The sequence below is a fragment of the Lycorma delicatula genome, chromosome 13 (assembly GCF_047948215.1).
Source record: "Lycorma delicatula isolate Av1 chromosome 13, ASM4794821v1, whole genome shotgun sequence".
NCBI classification, from domain to species: Eukaryota; Metazoa; Arthropoda; class Insecta; order Hemiptera; family Fulgoridae; genus Lycorma; species Lycorma delicatula.
In genome coordinates, this window is record NC_134467.1 from 3,315,954 (window position 1) to 3,334,488 (window position 18,535).

Consider the following 18,535-nt stretch of genomic DNA (forward strand, 5'->3'; position numbering starts at 1 on the left):
AAAGAACATTTCAAGGAAATGTGAGACATCTAAGGGAACCTATCTGTGTAATCAAACTAATCGCTATATGAGGTGTGTGAGAAAAGTAATGAGACTGACTTTTTACTCACCAAAGTTTTTATTTTTTTCAAACAACAGTATTATCCCCTTCAAAGTAGTTCCCTTGGGCAGCTATACACCGGCGGAGTCGTTGTTCCCACTCCTGGTAACAGCGGTGGAAGGCTTCAACCGGAAGGGCTTTCAACTGGTCGGTCACAGTCTTTTAAATGTTCTCCAGAGTTCCAAAATGACGTCCTTTTAAGACATGTTTCGGGAAAAGGAAAAAGTCACAAGACTAAAATCAGGTGAATAGGGGGGTTGAGAAATCGTAGGAATGCGTTTTAAGGTCAAAAATCCCTGATGGAAACGGCCGTGTGACATGGGCATTGTCATGATGAAGCCCATGATCAGACATCCGCTTGTCTGCAATGTCTGATCTCACGTGAATCACTCTTTTCCTGAGCCTTTCAAGGACACCTTTGTAAAATACTTGGTCGACAGTTTGTCCTGGAGGAACAAATTCTTTATACACGATACCCCTACTGTCAAAAAAGCAAATCAGCATGGTTTTGATCTTTGATTTGCTCATTCTAAATTTTTTCGGTCGAGGAGATGACGGAGTGTGCCACTCTTTCCTTTGCTGCTTTATTTCAGGATCGTACTCAAATATCCAGGATTCATCACTCACACGATTGAAGAATTCTTGGTCGTTGTCGATCCTCTCAAGAAGATCAACGCACATGTTTCTTTGATTGTCCTTCTGTTCTGTTGTGAGGTTTTTCTGCACCAATTTTGCATAAACCTTTCGCATGTCCAAATCGTCTGTCAGAATTTGATGTACGGTGAAAGTGCTTAAATTTAACTGTTCACTCATCATCCTTATTTTTAAACGACGGTCTGATCTCACAAGAACCCTAACATGCTCAATGTTTTTGTCAGATTTTGAAGTCGAAGTTCTACCTGAGCGAGGTTGATCTTCAACGTGTTCTCGGCCTTCTAAAAATGATTTGTGCCAGCAGAAAACTTGTGCTCTTGATAAGCAATGTTCCCCATAGGCCTGTTTCAACTTTTCAAGGGTCACACTTGGGGATTCCCCAAGTTTAACACAAAACTTGATTGCACAACGTTGCTCTAAATTCCATTTTCGTAATACACAACTTAACTGATGGCGCTCTCAAAAATAATGTGTTGGCTGAACGGAGTTGAAACTGGTACTGAGCATATGGAAGGGATGAACAAACCGGTCTAGCACAGACCGGTAGACACAGCGTTGCCAGATCGCTCATAGTGTTATCAACCTCATTACTTTTCTCACACACCTCGTACATCATAGTCATCACTGAGTGTTCTACCTGACGGCAGGTCCCTTATTTTCCTGTTTACCCATTCAGGTATTACTTCAGAGGATGAATAAGGATGATATGTACGAGTATAACTCAAGTGTAGTCTTGTACAGTCTCATTTAGACCATTCCTATGATGTGTGGTTAATGGAAACCCAATCACTAAAGAACACTGGTATCCAAATCTAGTATTCAAATTTGTATAAAAGTAACTGCCTTTACTACGACTTCAATGCTGAAACTCTCGACTTCCAAATCAGCTGATCTGGGAAGACGTGTTCATCACTAGACCAACCTGGTGGGTTTACAGCAGATCCCTTAATCCATTGTTGATGACATCAATTCCTGACCCAAGCCTTCTCCTTCATCCCTTTTTAGTCCCAATTTTCACTGCATCCAGTTCATCCATTAACTTTTTATCCTTCTACTTTTACACTTCCTTCCTCCTTCTACTGATGCTTCAAATGCAGTTTTAAAATTCAATTTCCTCTAACCACATGTCCTAACCAGTTTCCTTTTTTTATGTACTTCCCACATAAATGTTCTTTCTTCTTTATCCTGTACGTTACTTCTTCATTCCTCACTTTATCTGTCTATCTTATTTTCTCCATCCTTCTTCATATCCGTTTCTCAAAAGTCTCAATTCAATCCCTTATACCCTCTTCCTTATAGTCCATAACATTTGATTAAACTCTTCCTTAACTGTGAGTCCATATGCTTGCTACATATTTCCTCTTCTTAATGAAGACTCCTTTGTCTTGACTATTCTTCTTTTCGTTTCCATCGTGCTCTACAAGTACTTTGTCACCAAAGTATCAAAATATCTACAATAATTTTTACCTTTTCAATTCTTCTTTCACTTATCCTTACCGCTAAATCCTCTTTGTTGTTTACCTCCATTAATTTAGTTTTTCCTATATTTTCATTCCTTTCTTCAGGGCTGTTAACAATGTTTGAATGTCATCAGCTAGAATTACCATATGATGATTTGGCTTTGTTTGGTTAATGTTTGCCGATGAGCAAACTAATACCTCGACCTACACTCACCTTTTACTTACTTCATTGTTTTTCTAATTTATAATTCTTCAATTAACCTTTTGTCTTTCCATTCTCTTTAAGAATCTTTATCGTTTTCTCCCATTTGGTTCTATCAAATTCCTTTTCTAAGCCTATGAAACACACACTCAATCCTATTCCTCTAAATACCTCTATCTTTAGTATCTCAATAGCATCTCTGATTCCTTTCAGAAATTAAGACGTACAAAAATCTGTGATTGCCAAGGTCTACGGAATCCAAAGAAGTCGATTCAGCAAAGCACCTGCTTCTGAACGTTCCTTGATTCGCGGTTCACGATATCCTGTAGAAAGAAAGTTTTCGCCCGTTCAAGCTCCAACTCCTGCAATAATTATCGGAAGATAATCCTGATCTTAGGATGAAAATGCTCAAGTGGCTTTCGGACAGGATTGAAGAGAACATAGAGGACTTCCTACTTTCATATTGTTTTCTGATGAGGATAATTTTTACATGAAAGGTGAATTCAACAGACAAAATCTGTGCTACTTGTCATAAGAAAGCCCCAATCGGTATAACCTCTTCTTACAGCAGGAGTGTAGCGGTGCAGTGCGGCATCTGAAATGACCGTGTCATTGGCCCCTAATTTTTTTAAGGAAATTGATACGGCCAAAATTACCTGCAAACTAGATTGGCTGATGCCTGCATTGGATGTCATTGGAGAGTATCCTGAACGGTTTCAAAACAAAGGCCCATAACACTACACGAGAGCTACGTAACACTGGCTGGATGAAACCTTTCCTGAACATCGAACCGATTGAAGTTTGCTTCTCAAATGGGCTCCACAGTTACCAGATTTAAATCTAATGGTATTTTCAGTGCACGGGTGTATCCAGACGGAGGCAGCTTCCCCCCTTGCTCCTTCTGGATATGTATTTTTTTCAGGTGGAAAAAAATAAAAATATATATATAAATAAGTAATTTTTGAAAAAAATTAAATTAAACAACATTTTGAAAGAAAGAAAAATACAAAATAGAGACACTCGCAGCTCTGCGAAAATATTTTAGAACTACAAGTAAGGTTGCGTCGGCGTTAACAGTAGTAATTCTTAAATCTTCTCACAGAAGCTGCGAGTGTCTCTATTTTGTAATTTTTTCTTTCAAAATGTCGTTTAATTTTAAATTTTTCAAAAATTAGTTATTTATAAATATTTTTTTATTTTTTCCATCTGGAAAAAAGAGACCTCGGCTGATGAAGGAAATGCAGCAACAAGAAAAATGCTTACCAAATGCATGCGACATGCAGATCTTCGTTTATCGTGTCCGTAGCATTAATAAAGTAAGTGTTCCGTTATACTGGAACCCGTACCAAATGCACTTCAGTCGAAAACTGTAGACCTAGTCAACGAAAACCAGCACGTGCAAACTATTATTGACATACTACGATTTCATCGGGAAGATGCGGAGAACGTCACGACTGTCGTTTTAAAAGAAGCAGGCGATATTGTAACGCATTTGATTGTCGATATAACCGCCATTGGCATCGCTGGCCGACAGAACCGTAGAAGGAATCATCCATTCGAAAATTCATCGTAATTTTGGTGAAGGTCTCGAATAATTCCTTTCTTGGATGCCATCACATCATCTTTAGAAGTTAAATTTTCTGCAGACAAATCCCCTGCATTTTCATCGATAAATTTCCATCCGAGTAACATCGGAGGAACGGAGCGAAAGATCTTTTGCAACTTTATATAATGTAGAAGACGTTGAAGGAGAAAGGGAATTGCGGTTCAAAATGTGGAATGAGGTACAGGAAGCGCCAGACATAATTGAGGTTGTTTTTCCCGACTGTAAGAAAAGTTCTACTGCTATTGTTTTCACAACCCTGCACAACAAGTACTATCGAGCGTTCATTTATTTCCCTTCGTCGAATTAAAACACGGCTAAGAAGCGCCGTTGGTGGAAACAGGTTAAACGGGTCAGCATTCACCGACAACGGGTTTTCGCTAACAAGCAACGATTAGTCGAAAATGTAGTTAGACAATTTGCAACTAATCCTCGCAAACCACAGCAAAAAAATCTTGTTTTTTAAAATAAATGTTTCATTCTTTCTTTTGTTATCTTGTATTGTCGCATAGAACTCTCCCCTCACGGACTACCCTTTCAAGATGAAAGAAGTTAAATTCAGAAAGCTGCCCGTCTCCTTTCGTTTTGAACCGGACACGCTCCTAGTAAAGCGTGAAGATTTGCGATGCGGCCCGTCTAGGCGCCACGATGTAGACAATCGTTATGCCTCCACGGTGTTAAACAACCTGAAACTCCGCCTACTAACCTGTATGAAATTCGACGGAGAACATATCGAACAAATACTGTGATTTCGCATACGGTGCAGGACTTTTCGGAGATTCTGGTTTTTAAATAAATCGTTGAAAAGATTTTTTAAACTGTCGGATAATTTATGAAAAATGATAAAGCGTGGAAGAATAATAAGTAATAATAATAATAATAATAATAAGACAAATTTTTGTCGAGTAATATGAAACCGGTTTTGTTGTCTCCGGTATTATTTTTAAAAATAAGTAATTAATTTTTAGCAAAGATTTCTTCATTCATAAAGTTAGAACCTTTTTATTAAAAACGATTTCTTATCCTAAAGGTGTAGGACGGTAATCTGATTATATACACAGCTCGTTTGACTTCTTAATAGCTGCTAGAATCGGTAAAAAGGATTATTAAATTTAGATTTTATTTATGTTTTTAGAGAATACATGGGAACACATGTATACAAACATACATAAACACATACAAAAGTAGTGTAAAATTTAAAAAAATGTTCTCGAATGACATATTAATAAATTTAGTATTTAAATTTAAAATAATAAAATATATTTTATTAAACGAATAGTATACATAGAAAGAACATCAAGAATGCAATACCAGACAACTTCAATGAAAGTATAAAATTTACATAATTTAACTAATAAACTATCCGTTACCGACTAATAAAAATGTTTCGTAACTAATATTTTTTAATACGTTTTTCAAATTTCATTTGCAATCTAAAAAAAAGTTGAAGTAACCGCTAAGTAATAAGTGAAATACATAGAACGATAGATAATACAAGAAAATTACACAAAAACCATGCATCAACAGCAGTATAGTGCGTATGCACATACATGTACGTATAAAAATATAGACGCAAAAGAGATTTTTATTTTTATTTAAATTAAATAAACTAGAAATTAATTTTACATTATATAAAAAAAACAATAGATAAAAATTTATCTAAAGTAATACGAGCCAAATTTATAATAAAAAAAGAAACTAAATGTCGAATAACCAAATGTATTTCGATTTAAACGTGCAGTGTAATACAATTTATATATATCCTACAATTAAAAGGCCGTTTAAATGCGTCATTTAAAAATAACTTACCCTGCCAGTACCAACTTCCGACAGCACCGATGTACAACCTTTGACCGTTCTGTAAAAATAAAAAAAGAATTAAATATGTAAATTAGAACATTAAATATACATACGTATTGAATTTATAATTTTAAATCGGTCCGATACGTAAAGCGAACCGGCTTAATACGAACAATATTTTGATCGGAATAAGCATCGGTTTAAACCGGTTTAGGAATAAATATCAGGTGTATTTCAACGGGCTTGGCGTGTTAAAAAGATAATAGGAAACCGAAACCGCTTCGATCCTCATTTTTAATAATAAGCTGGGAATCGTATCAAGTTTTCTGCTAATCGTTAGGGATCTTACGGCCAGACCTTAACGTTACATTACTTTTTTGATTCCGATCGATTTTTAATACTCGTATTAACACAAGTTTTAAATATAAACAGATGATTCGGGAAACAGAAAATTTTGAAATTCGTGTCGATAGCGTCGAGCGAATATCAGCGTCGAATAGATAACGATGGCTCACGCCATCTCTCCGTTAAGTTTTCATGCGTACCTGGAATAGCGGGCTACGTGCTTTTACCGCGAAAGCTTTTTATAAAAATAACGACGATATTTTGGTTGCACGTAAAGAATTTTGACGGCGCTTTAATTTAGGACGCCACGATCGTGTACCGTCAACGCGACGCGATTAAAGAGCGGATACGTACTTTGAGGAAACGGTTTCAGCGATGAAAAAGACACTTCCAGGCGAACCGGTAGTACGCCAGACGAAATCGAGACCGTTCGAGCTACTGTCGTAAGAAGCGCACACCTTTCGATTCGTCATCGCGCAGCGACTTTGCAATCGCAAAGTTCAAGCGTACGAAGAATGCCGAGGCAGGACTTTACCGTCCGTACAATCTTAGATCGTCCAGCAACCTAAACCAAACGATCGCATAATGAGCGTCAACGGTCGCATAGATAAACGAGGACGATGCCTTCGTTAACAAACTGTGGAGTTGGACGAAGGCCGTTTCCGGCTTAGCGGAAACTAAATTTTCGTTTTTTACAACAAGAAATCCTAAAAATCGTTGGTCCGTTTAGCGGACGTTAGTCCGCTAAACGGCAACAAGGTTACCGTGAGGTTGCTGTATCAACGTATGTCATAATAGGCCCTTATTTTTTTGAAAACAAAAATAACCTCACGACTACAGTCGCATCGGATAAGTCGCTGTGTTCAAAGACTTTGTCGCACAAAAACCGTAAATATTTCAACAAATTATTAATAACGCTTTGAAATCGACATCACACATAGGATTGAATACAGACGGCTGCTATACGCCGATCGCATAATTTCGCGAAATTGTGACGTTCTGCGGTCTCCGTTTGTCGTGATCATCTCCGAAATTTCCTGATTTTTCGGTGCACGATTTCTTCTTCTGGCGTCATCTGAAAAGCAAAGTGTATAGTAATCGGCCTACTACGACAGAACTAAAAGTCGAGATCCGAACAAAGATTTCTGTCGAAATATTGCGTCCATCCGCGCAGAGTTTCAGTACAAGACTGCAAGAACGTCTAGACAAAGACGGACCTCACCTGCAACATACATGTACGATCTTCAAAAAATAAATTTTGAGTATATTCGTAAACGAGGTGCTATTTTTCTCTTTAAATAAGTTTAATTAATATAATTTTTTCTTTAAGGATTTTTAATTTTCAAAATTTTCCATCGCCCTGAATCACTCTATGCATAATGGACAAGAAACGAATAAAAAGTGTTATTAAAGGGTTAAAAAATTGTAGTGTAATTTAACTTAAAAAGTAGCACTTACAAACACGTTATATAAAAAGCGTTAATGTCTGTTAACTCTGCGTGTGTGTTTTTTATTCCGTGTTACCTACAAGCATTATTACAGTTCAACGGTTAAATACTTGTCCTGTAAGGATTTTAAAAACAAAATTATACTTACATACGTATACGTACTCTTAAGTGTGTGTGTTTACGTACATAAACGCAACCGTAAAAATGTGTTCACCATATATATTTATACATATACGTACATAAATGCAGATGGTTTTTATCCATTAACAGGCTTTCAAACTGATATCGATTCTTTTCATACAGCAGTAGTATTAGTCCCTTTCCGATTAATCGATAGATCGATCTTAAGATAACAAACACTTCTAGTAAAGAAGCTTCATTTAAATAAAATCTCTACACTCTTATAAAATATCCTGATTATTTACTTCATCTCGACTCTTCCCCCTTTTTTAAAAACAGTTTTATTGCCGCTTAACTTTGGTTACTTTAAATTTATCTTTTTTTATATTTATTTTTTCACTCGGTTATTTTCTTGTTAAAAATAAATGAACTCTTTCTTTGTAATAAATATTTTTAAGAACGGTATAAAATGCTTTTTAACATAATTAATGCTAAAAATAAGTCTATTTATTTTCTATTAATATTCAGCAAGAAAATAAAACTGTATTATTAATTTGTTAGACGAGAAAACATTTCAATAAGCGTAAAATGTACGGAGTTTATCGATTAAAAAAAGTTTCTTATGAACTTCATAAAAAATTATGTCGGTTTACTTAACGGTATTTTTTTCTCGATGATTTTTTTGCGCGCACATTTTGTTCGCGATCAGTGGAATACAATTCACTAGCTTTCCGTTTTTGGTGTATAACTTATATCCCTAACAACGCTACAGGCTAATTGCGTTGCATATATGTTCGAAGGTCCTTGTCCTTGTATAGATTTATACAGGACTTGGGGGGATGGTATGCCTCTCCTTCGTTTTTAAGGGTAACGGGTGCCGTTTGTAGCACGGTCATTCGGTCTTATGCTTTAAGGCGACCGAATGGGATGGTGGCGAGAGAAATGCCACGCAAATCAAATACGTTCGCGCACAAACGTGTGCCGCACAGGTACTTTTAGGTAGCTTCGCGCCTTAAGAAATACGTACCTAAGTACCGCTTATAATATTGAGCTCGAATACATTTAAAAATCGCGAAATTCAGACTGGCACCGTTATAACGGAAAAGTTCCTTTATACAGAGTTCAACTTAAAGATGTCCTATTCTTTAGTTTCGCCTATAAATAATAATTTACAGAAGATATTGAAAACGATGTCCATCCGCTTCTATGTATTTTTCAACATGTCGGACCGTGTTCCTGGTTACTCTTGTCAGCCGCACCTTGCCTATTTCCTGGACGGAATCGGTAATGTTCGGTTTCAATTCCTGCAGGGTGTGCTCCTATAAAAATTTCTTTTTAATAGCTCCACAGAAGTAAGGCTGAACCGGTCAGATAAGGGGATCTTGCTGGCCACAACCCTTTAGAAATGATTCTGTAGTAGAACGAGCTGTACGGCAAGAGGCGCTAGTCCCGCTCATCCTCTCGCAGTAAGGCGATGAACTTTAAATAGTTTTCTTGTAGATGACAGCATCCGTAATTTAAAAAAAAACAAGGGTCCTATTATTCGTCCCCTTGAAACCGCACACCATACGCATACGTTTTTGCAGGTGTAGGCGAGATTCGAAGAAAATGCGGGTTTTCAGTACCCTAGGTCCGGTATTTCTGCCTATTAACATACCGTCGAGTTGAAATCAGGCTTCATCTGTGAAAAACGCTTGATCTAAAACGCCAATGTTGCTTCTAACAAACTTCTTGAACCGTTGACGGTAGTGATCCCTTTAAGAGCGATCGGCATCGGTTAGCTCGTGGAAAATCAGCTTTCGATACGGATAACATTTCAGCATTCTCCTCGCCGGAGTGCGTTATTATTTTACCCGTTTCAACCCGATGTGTGCGTTTTATCAAAAATATGCGTTTAGTATTAACTATTAAATGATGGAGCCTCTTTTAAGTTGTACAGGCGAACAGATGTAATCTTTATAAATTGGCCAAAGTAAATTGCACGTAGTTTCTTTACGGCATGCATAGTAAGAAGTAGATACGTGATATTTTTTACCCTGTTATCTAGAAAACCGGATTCTTATAAACAAAATAAAGCGTAATAGATTTTATTCCGACACATCTTATTTAAAATTATTACTCGACCGATAAATCATTTTTATTAGAAAATACGAACTAAAAAGAATATAATAAAATATAGACGTTCTTGATAATTCTATATATGAAGTATAAAATTCCAAAAAAAGAACAAAAAGCATATATTTTAATTTTAAAAGGTGGAGGTTGATTTTTTAAAAAAAGTTTTTTTTAATATTTATATATGCGTTGTAGATAAAATATGTGTTTAATAAAACTTTCACTAAAATAAATCTGAAGAAAATAGAAATTGATCTTTTCTCGATGTTCCTCACCCTCCTTACGAATTTTGAGGAAAAAATCAATACGATGAATGCTCCGTATATAGAAAGAAATATTTGTGTGAAATTTGAAGAAACTGGGTTTGATCAGTCCTGAAATATACGGCCAAAAGCCGTGCCCCACACTTAAGTATAGACGTATGTTTTTCGGTCTAGATGAACCGATTTGATCCTACAACGTAAAGATTTTAAAAAAAACACCCGATACCCCATTTCTGACGCAATCATCGCACTTTCCCCTTTAAATATAGTTACTCCAATAATATTTGCCGAGAAAATAACAGCGGGAAACTTTTAATTAATATTTCAAGCGAACGGGATATTAATGTAACGTTTTTACCAGGTAAAAATTTGGTGAACGAGCAACGATTTTCCCTTTTAAGAATTTACGTCTATTCTAAGATACTTTTGTTAGAAAATTAATTCTTTGCGTTATGTATTTAAGCTAATCGGTAATGAATAATTTGATGCACCGATCTGGATAAAAATTTCTTGATTTTGTCAAAGATTTAAACTAGGTCGCAAATTCTTGAAGAGAACTTAAAAAGCTTATCCTAAGTTTACGGTTATTTATTTCTTGCCGAAATTCTTCCGAATCCTTTTGTTTTGAATAATTATCAATCCCTCCATTTTATTGTTAATATGTTCTTTTTTAATTCGGGTTCTACATGTTAAAATAATCTCCTGTTAAATCCATATTAAATACGTTTAGGAAACTGTGAAGTCGATGCATCCTTGTGTCGATCTATCGGTTGGGGATGACCGAAACTGTTGAATAATAAGCGTAGCACCTTAACTTCCTAACTAATAAACCGAAGGTTTTTTATTCAGAAAAAGGAAAAGTAAAACAAATAAAATAAAAATGCCATTATAATAAAGAGAAAACATAAAATACAAGACGATACAGATCGCCGCGAATAAAAAACAAGATTTAGAAAAGAAAAAATAAATATTTCATGTAAGCATATGAAATAAATACAATGGAATTAATGAAGTAGAATGTAAATAGAAAATTATATTTAACAAGATGGAAATCGTGTTGTGAAAATGAAATAAGTAACGTAAAAAATAAATAATAAAAAATGTATAAAAGTGCAGGAATATAAATAAAAATAATGAGATTTATTATAAAAAAAAGAATAAAAAATTCACAAGTCACTGGATCCGAATTGATATTTGATTTGCAACAGTGAAAAGAAAATAATATGCTTTATAATTGGTTACCTCAAATACATACAGTCCATATAATAACTGTAATAACACCATTTGATGTGTGTCTGTGTAAGAGTAATTTGATGAGCGAGTAAATTCAACAATACAGCAGTAGATTCCAGTTCCTTTTTATAATATTATCGTGAGGTTACCTCCCATTTACCATATGAGGAAATGAAGAAATCTTAACACTTTTAAAAGTAACATTGTATTATGTAGCAAAATATATTTGAATGCGCGCGCGCGCGCGTGTGTTTGTGTGAAAATTAATTTTTTTCTATTATTACTACTATACAATAATCGAATTGAATGACTTGTGATTTTTTTATTACCTAACATACAACAATATAACTTATATATTATGAATAGTTTCAAAGTTTTGACAAGATATAAAAATATCAAAGTCTCTTTTTAACACGTACATAAATCTATAAAAATAAAATAATAAAAAAATAGATTAATATAAGAAAACATTTTCTTAATGAAGATATTCTTTACGTCAATAGTACGTAAGTATTAATATTATTATTATTAAATTACATTCGGTTTAACAAAGAGCCGAGTCACTATTTGAATGTTGAATGAATCAATCAAATTGAAGGTGAACTATATCTATTAGTTCATGAACGATCTCAGTTTAGTTCTATTGCTTATTGTTAAATTGAATAGAGTAAACGGCACAATGAGGTAGTAGCGTTGTTTAACTAACTGTATTATGTTCTATAACATAAATACCAATACGACTGATACGCGCGCGCGCGCACACACACACACACACACACTGAGAGAGTAATAGAGAGAATCCAGACTTCAAAAAAGAAAAAAGGGATTTATGTTCCAACCCCTTTATAGGGGTTTAAATTAGACCGAACAATATCATGAGGACTACACCCCCCTGGCAGGAGGTTAACGTGGTATATTTTTCAAAAAGATAAACAATTTTTCATAAAGAAAAAAACAAGCAATACTTTTAAAATTTAAAAACTGCAAAAAGAATACTTTTTATTTTTTTAAATAATAAAAATATGAGAAGGCGATCTTTTTGTTTTTTTTCTGATTTCGAAAAGGGAATTTCCCAACTACCTTTCAATTTTTGTTTGATGTCATCCCGCAGCTTACATAAATGGGACTTAAAATTTAAATTTTGACATGTGCCTATTAAAGGCTTAATCCGGTACTGCATATCTCCCTCTTCTCTTGACCGTTGGGAACCAAAATTAAATGATTTTAATGCCCCCATATACAGATTTAATCATCGTACCAGATTTATACAAATCAGTCGACCTAGTTTGAAAATTTAAAAAACAAAAATAAGTAGCATAGCAGTAAACTAATTTCACTGTATAATTTTTTTTTAAATATACTAAAATTAAAAAAAAAAGGGTTCAATTCAATGTGGCGTATCCAAGATGGAGTACAACAATTTTAGATCGGAACTTGTTTGTTCCTTTTAGCGGCTATCAGTTTTGAAATACGATACCGTTTCCACACTTTAATTGAAATTATAGTCGAAAAATATGGAATTGAAAAAATAATACCTAAATTCTTTTTAAAATTTTCATTAAAAATAAATATAACATAATTTAAACGTTGGTGTTCCGAAAAAGGGATTTATAAAAATTTTAACCGTTTTGAAATATTATTATTAACTAAAACGTGTCACATCACCGCAGTAAACCCAAACGAACCCCTCGCCATACCTCCGATCTTGGGCTCTCCTGCGATACGAGATCCAAATCGCGGCGGTTCCGGTACCGTTCGATGATCGGCACTGAGTCGGCCTTCCTGTCCCCGGTTAGCTGCAACAGCAGGTCATCGGTTAGCCGACTTCTGTTGAGGTCAGCTTGTAGAACGTTGAACGTCCTAACAAAGCCTTCTTTTCGCCTGCTTCGGGGCTTTCCGGAAGACTTATACTCCATTATTCTGTGTGTGCGGGTCAGCTGCAGGGCTCTCGCGCCTTTTTATTGGCGGAGCATAGGCTACACTGAGGGGTCGAAACACTCCTAAGCCTTGTGCTCCCCGGCCCCGTACTTACGGCAGAGTCGGCCCCTGTCAGGGCCGGATGCCCGTACCCGTGGTATCCGAAACGCCGAGGGTCCTGGGCCCGAGGCCTAATCTCGCAGTGCGCCTGGCCGATCCTTATCTTGGATCGACCGAGTAAGACGGCAGCAGTCTTATATTACTCCTAGTCCCCCGCTCCCTGAAGCTGACGTTAGCATCAGTAAGGTTAGCCCTCCTACATCTCCGAGATATTTTCTTAGCGATGCTTCCACATCCTCCTTCTCTGTCGTGCAGTCCAAACCTCGGATCTCCAGGGCCTCCCGCGGTTTCAGATCGCAGACTACGGCGACTTCTCCGAGTACAGCTTTCAGAGTAGCGCTGAAGGTCCGTTTGTCTCCGGTGCCGATCCCGAGCTCGATCAGAATAACTCTCGCTATGATCTTTCTTATCGCCGCTACTTCCCCCTCGCTCTCTTCCGATTTCACCCCTTCCGAATTTGACTGAGGGTTTCGGCATAAGTTCTCACCCTCCGTTTTTTATATGAGGATCGCTTCTTTACGATTCTTCATCTTCTTCTTGTTACTGCTGCTCTTGGAGATTTTTGTTGCTCCTATGCAGGCTTTTTAACTCTAGAGCTCTTTCCTTTTATCCCTTCTTACTTTCCACGATTCTACTCGTGGACGGTTTGATTTTAGAGATAATAATAGTAGTAATAATAATAATAACAATAACGATAATAGTAATAGAACTATAAAGGGAAGAACTCATCATCTCTGTTGAGAAAAATGTATAGACAGATGAATAAAAAACAAGTACCTCTATTAGCACTCAGCGACGTATTTATATAGATAAAAATAAATGCATTTGTTACCACAAATTGACTTGAACATTCGATCTTGATTTCTTATTCGATATATCGTAGCTGTATAACGAACAAAACATATAAATACGCTGAGACGTGTACATTTATTTATATAGATTTTTATTGCTAATAAATCTTATCTTTTATAGAAAAAAAAAAACATGACATCTTTTTATATAAGTTTGTCATCAGCCATCTGTTTTTATAGCTTACGATGACATATTATTAACATACACACGCTTGCGTACAGGTATATTACTCACACAATCTCAGACGTACACGTTCATACACAAGCGCTAGAGAGAGAGAGAGAGAGAGAGGAATTCACAAAACTTCTTTGTCAAACGTAAAATCTTTTTACGAAGGTTAATAAAGTTCTGTCGTCTGAAGTACGTCTCATAATGTTTTGTTGTTCATATACATCACCCTTTTTTTTTAAATTTTATTAACAGCTTTCTATACCTAGTTATTCAGAAGCAAGGGTATTTCAAGCGGTCCCAAGTACTGCTATTATTTTTAAAATCGATTTTAATTAAATAAAAAATTATTTCGTCTAGAACAGATCGGCTTATTAGATTTCTTTTTTGTCGAAACGGCTTTAAATATATTCTGAAACTACTTATTTATCGTCAAACTTGATAAAGTTTAAGGCTAAAATTTACGTTAGACGTAATAAAAATATCGAAATCTCGAAAATAAAATCTAGTAATAAGCAGCTTTTAAAATTAATCAGTGAAAATCAAAGCGTTATAGAATGTTCTATTAGAAGCGATCGTAACTAAAAAAAAATCCCTTTCGGTGTTGGAATAAGAAACATTTTCACCTTAAAGTTAAGAAAAACTTTAAATTTACTCAATACGACAACGGTTGCGTGTGAAAAAGTTTCACATGTTTAGCACAAGACATGCCCATCTTACAATTCTACCAACGTTTTGGTCATCCCTTGCCGTAAGGGTTGATCGTATCAAAAATTGTTTCCGATAAACGTTTTAGGTAATGTTTCGAGGACTAACGACTACTTTAAACCGATTCGATACTGCGCCCTATTAAGTTAGGAGTTCTATTTGACCTATCTTCGCCGTGCTAACGTAAGGAACATTTTCTCAGCTTGTATTAATCTGATCATCGTGAAATTTTCTGTGCCGTTTACTCTATTCTTGATGCATAATTTAACATGAGGATTTTTTAAAAAAATTTGATTAAAAAATAAATAAAAATATTTTTGTATTTTAGTGCTACGTGTATCAAATTTTGGTCAATTTAACCGCATAAAAACATACACAACGTGTTCAACAAATATCTCATGTTGAAATGTGTATACGGATGTGTAAGATGTGCCTGAAAATTTTTTGGGTTTGGTTTCCGAGAAAATGTTCCTTTTCTGCTAAAATCATAGAACTCAAAGCATCGCAAAAATAAATACAACTTTATCCGACCTCAAAACAGGCCAGCTCCATATTTTTCTTTCTGTTCCTCTTCCTACTTTCTCTTGGCAATCTTCTTTTCTTTTGCGACTAACCTCTCGTAATATGAAACTGATTTTTCAGCTCGTCGGATTCGTTGCGCGTCAAGTTCAAGGGTTGAAGTCCAAGTCTGCGAATAACATCGCGACTAATGTTAACTTTGTTGAATGTAGCCGCAGCCTCATACAAGCCAAATTCAAGAGTTTTTCTTTTTATAAATACATTTTTTTTGAAAGCACTGTTCACGTTGCATTATTGAAGGATTCGTTTACGTTTTGCGTAATTCCATGAATGCACTTACTTGGTAAATTACGAATTGATAAAGCTTGAAAAACGGGTCTTTACTTTCAAAATTGCCCTAAGGATACTTCTCCTGTGTTTATAAGGTGGTTGCTGAGGATCTACCGAGTGTTTATTATATTTACACCGACTATTTATTCCTTGGACACAACCTGTGACCGTCTGGTTCATCGATGTCACGAACGCCGGAGAAAAATCTATTTGCAGCACAAATTTCAAAAATTTCTTAAAAATAGAAAGAAACATTGTACAACAATGTTAAATATATCATATTGATCGCAAGGTTATAAAATATAATAAAATGAAAAAAAAAAAAAACAAATAAGCGACAAAAATAAGATTTTTGAACTCCTGACTCCCCTTCAGGAAGGTATGTTTTTTGTCTTCGAAATCACCTGAATCGATGGTGGTATCAAAAAACTTTACTTAAGTACATTTTAGACCTTATCCAAAGAATAGTAGGAAATTTAAACGAATTCGATATTTTATTTAATAAGAAAGCTAGAGCAATATTTTGATTTTTCGAAAAAGCCCCCCCCCCATTTCCACCCCCACAGTCCGATTTTTCCCGTTAACGAATTCCACCGAGATTTTGGGTCATTATATTTTACGCATCAATTTGAAAATGATTGGCGCAAAATTACGGCAGTTATCGTGTCCACAAGATAATTAGAGAGATATATATATATATATCTAATACCATCAGCTTACCATCAGTTTATATATATATATATATACATAAAGTTTTGAGCTGATGGTAGTTTTGGGGAATGGGGGATGTGAAACGCGAAGATATGTCGAAATTTTCCGGAAGCCGAATCACGGTACCCGTTACAATAGGTAGCTTTTTTATGAAATCTACCTAAAGCAAAGCGAAAAGATGAAAACTTAAATATTTGTTTTACACAAAGCAACCTAAAAAAAAGCGCTTTTGTGCACGATTTACACATTGCATTTACATTTGTGTCCTTAATTTTAAGGATTTTAGTTTCTTTCTTATAATTTCTTATTGCTTTTCCGATACAGCAAAATTAAATAGAATGGGTGAGAGGTCATCTCCTTGGCAGACACCTGGTACTTCTCAGTAACGATTCTGTGATTTTTCCCGTGAATTTCAGTTCTGATTATATATATATATCTATTTTTTAATTATAATTTTACTTTCCTAGTACCTAAACTTTCCTAGTAAAAGTATGATAATCGGTCAAAAAATTAGGTATAGGTTTTTTCTTTTCTTGACAAAAAATACCTTATGTACGTACGTATGTAATACATACGTGTGTTGGCGTTTTTGAAACTTAATAACGTTTGATAGGATACACCGATTTTGATCAATTTTGTACGGATTCTCGTGTATACGGGGCAATTTGTAGATAAAATTTTGAGTCGTTATACCTAGGGGTTGGATAGATAGTTTCTTTGGGAGTCAATTTTCTCAAAATTTTACAAACATAAACCCGTTTTTTATTCAGTACATGCGTGCACGCTTATCTTAAAGTTTAAAAAAAAATTCTCCCATCCGCAAAAATCGAAGAAAGCTATATTTTGACTGAATTTTTTTTAATGCCCTTCCTAGGCATACCAGTAGTGCAAGCGACCCAAAAAATACTTTGGTGCCAATATTGTGGGGAGGAACCGAACAAAGTTTAAAAATATTGATTTTAAAAAATTTTTCAAAACTTTTTCGGGTGTTTTAAGTTTAAATAATTAACTTTTAACAATAAAATTTCGTCGTAATTCACCTCCCACTACTAAAAAAGAAATCTTTTATCGGTTGTACATTTTTCAATGGAATTTTTTTTAGTTTCTTCTATTTAACATACCGAACGTAGAAAAATCAAAAAAAATTTGGAAGATGAGTTTGGAGATGGGAAGATGGGAAAAAATCGATTATTTGAATTTTTTATCTTTTTTTGTTTATTTAAACGTAAAATGATAATTTTACAATAACATTTCGTCGTAAATTACCCCCGCTCAAAAAAAGAGATTTCAGGAAACTCTTTTCACGCGAGAATATAATTATTTTTCCACTATATAAGAATAAATAACCGATGCCAGGAAAGTATTACGACTTTGCGATCTGATTTTATTTATTTGTATTCTTGTTAAACAAACTTTATTCACGGTAGTTTTTTTAATTAAAAAATTTATATCGTGTGAATTTTGTAAAAAAATTTAAATAACGGAAATTATTGTGAAAGAAACGGGGGGAGGTCATTGCCTTTTACTATTTAATATTAGTATTCTAAGAGAGCGCTTATTATTTGAAGCACGTTAAAGAGAGTTTGATGATGAAGCGATGAAGTAAATAAGAAAAACAAGAAATAAAATTCAACAGAGATAGAAAGAGATGATGATGATAAGAATAAAAAGAATTTAATAGAAAAGGACGAAAGAAGAAAAAGGGTCGATACAAAAACCAGACCTCGTTGCGACTTCTGTTTCTGTACAACAGCAGGACAACAAACGGATGGCGTTACTCGGTACTAGAGGCATATTCAGTTTTACTAAACGTAGCGATGTTGAAACCGTCTACAAAGCGAAGCAAGATTTCTTTATAACGTATCCA

General features: G+C 35.0%; 1 protein-coding gene across 3 annotated transcripts in view; it reads right to left on the minus strand.

Annotated features, from left to right (window-relative positions):
* The window catches only part of LOC142333690 (uncharacterized), a 492,609-nt gene that overhangs the window by 73,057 nt on the left and 401,017 nt on the right, over positions 1-18,535 (minus strand). For all 3 annotated transcript variants that reach the window (XM_075381116.1, XM_075381117.1, XM_075381115.1), the window contains exon 6: positions 5,829-5,877. In XM_075381116.1, coding sequence (XP_075237231.1) covers positions 5,829-5,877 — 49 coding nt within the window. The remainder of the gene's footprint in view (positions 1-5,828; positions 5,878-18,535) is intronic.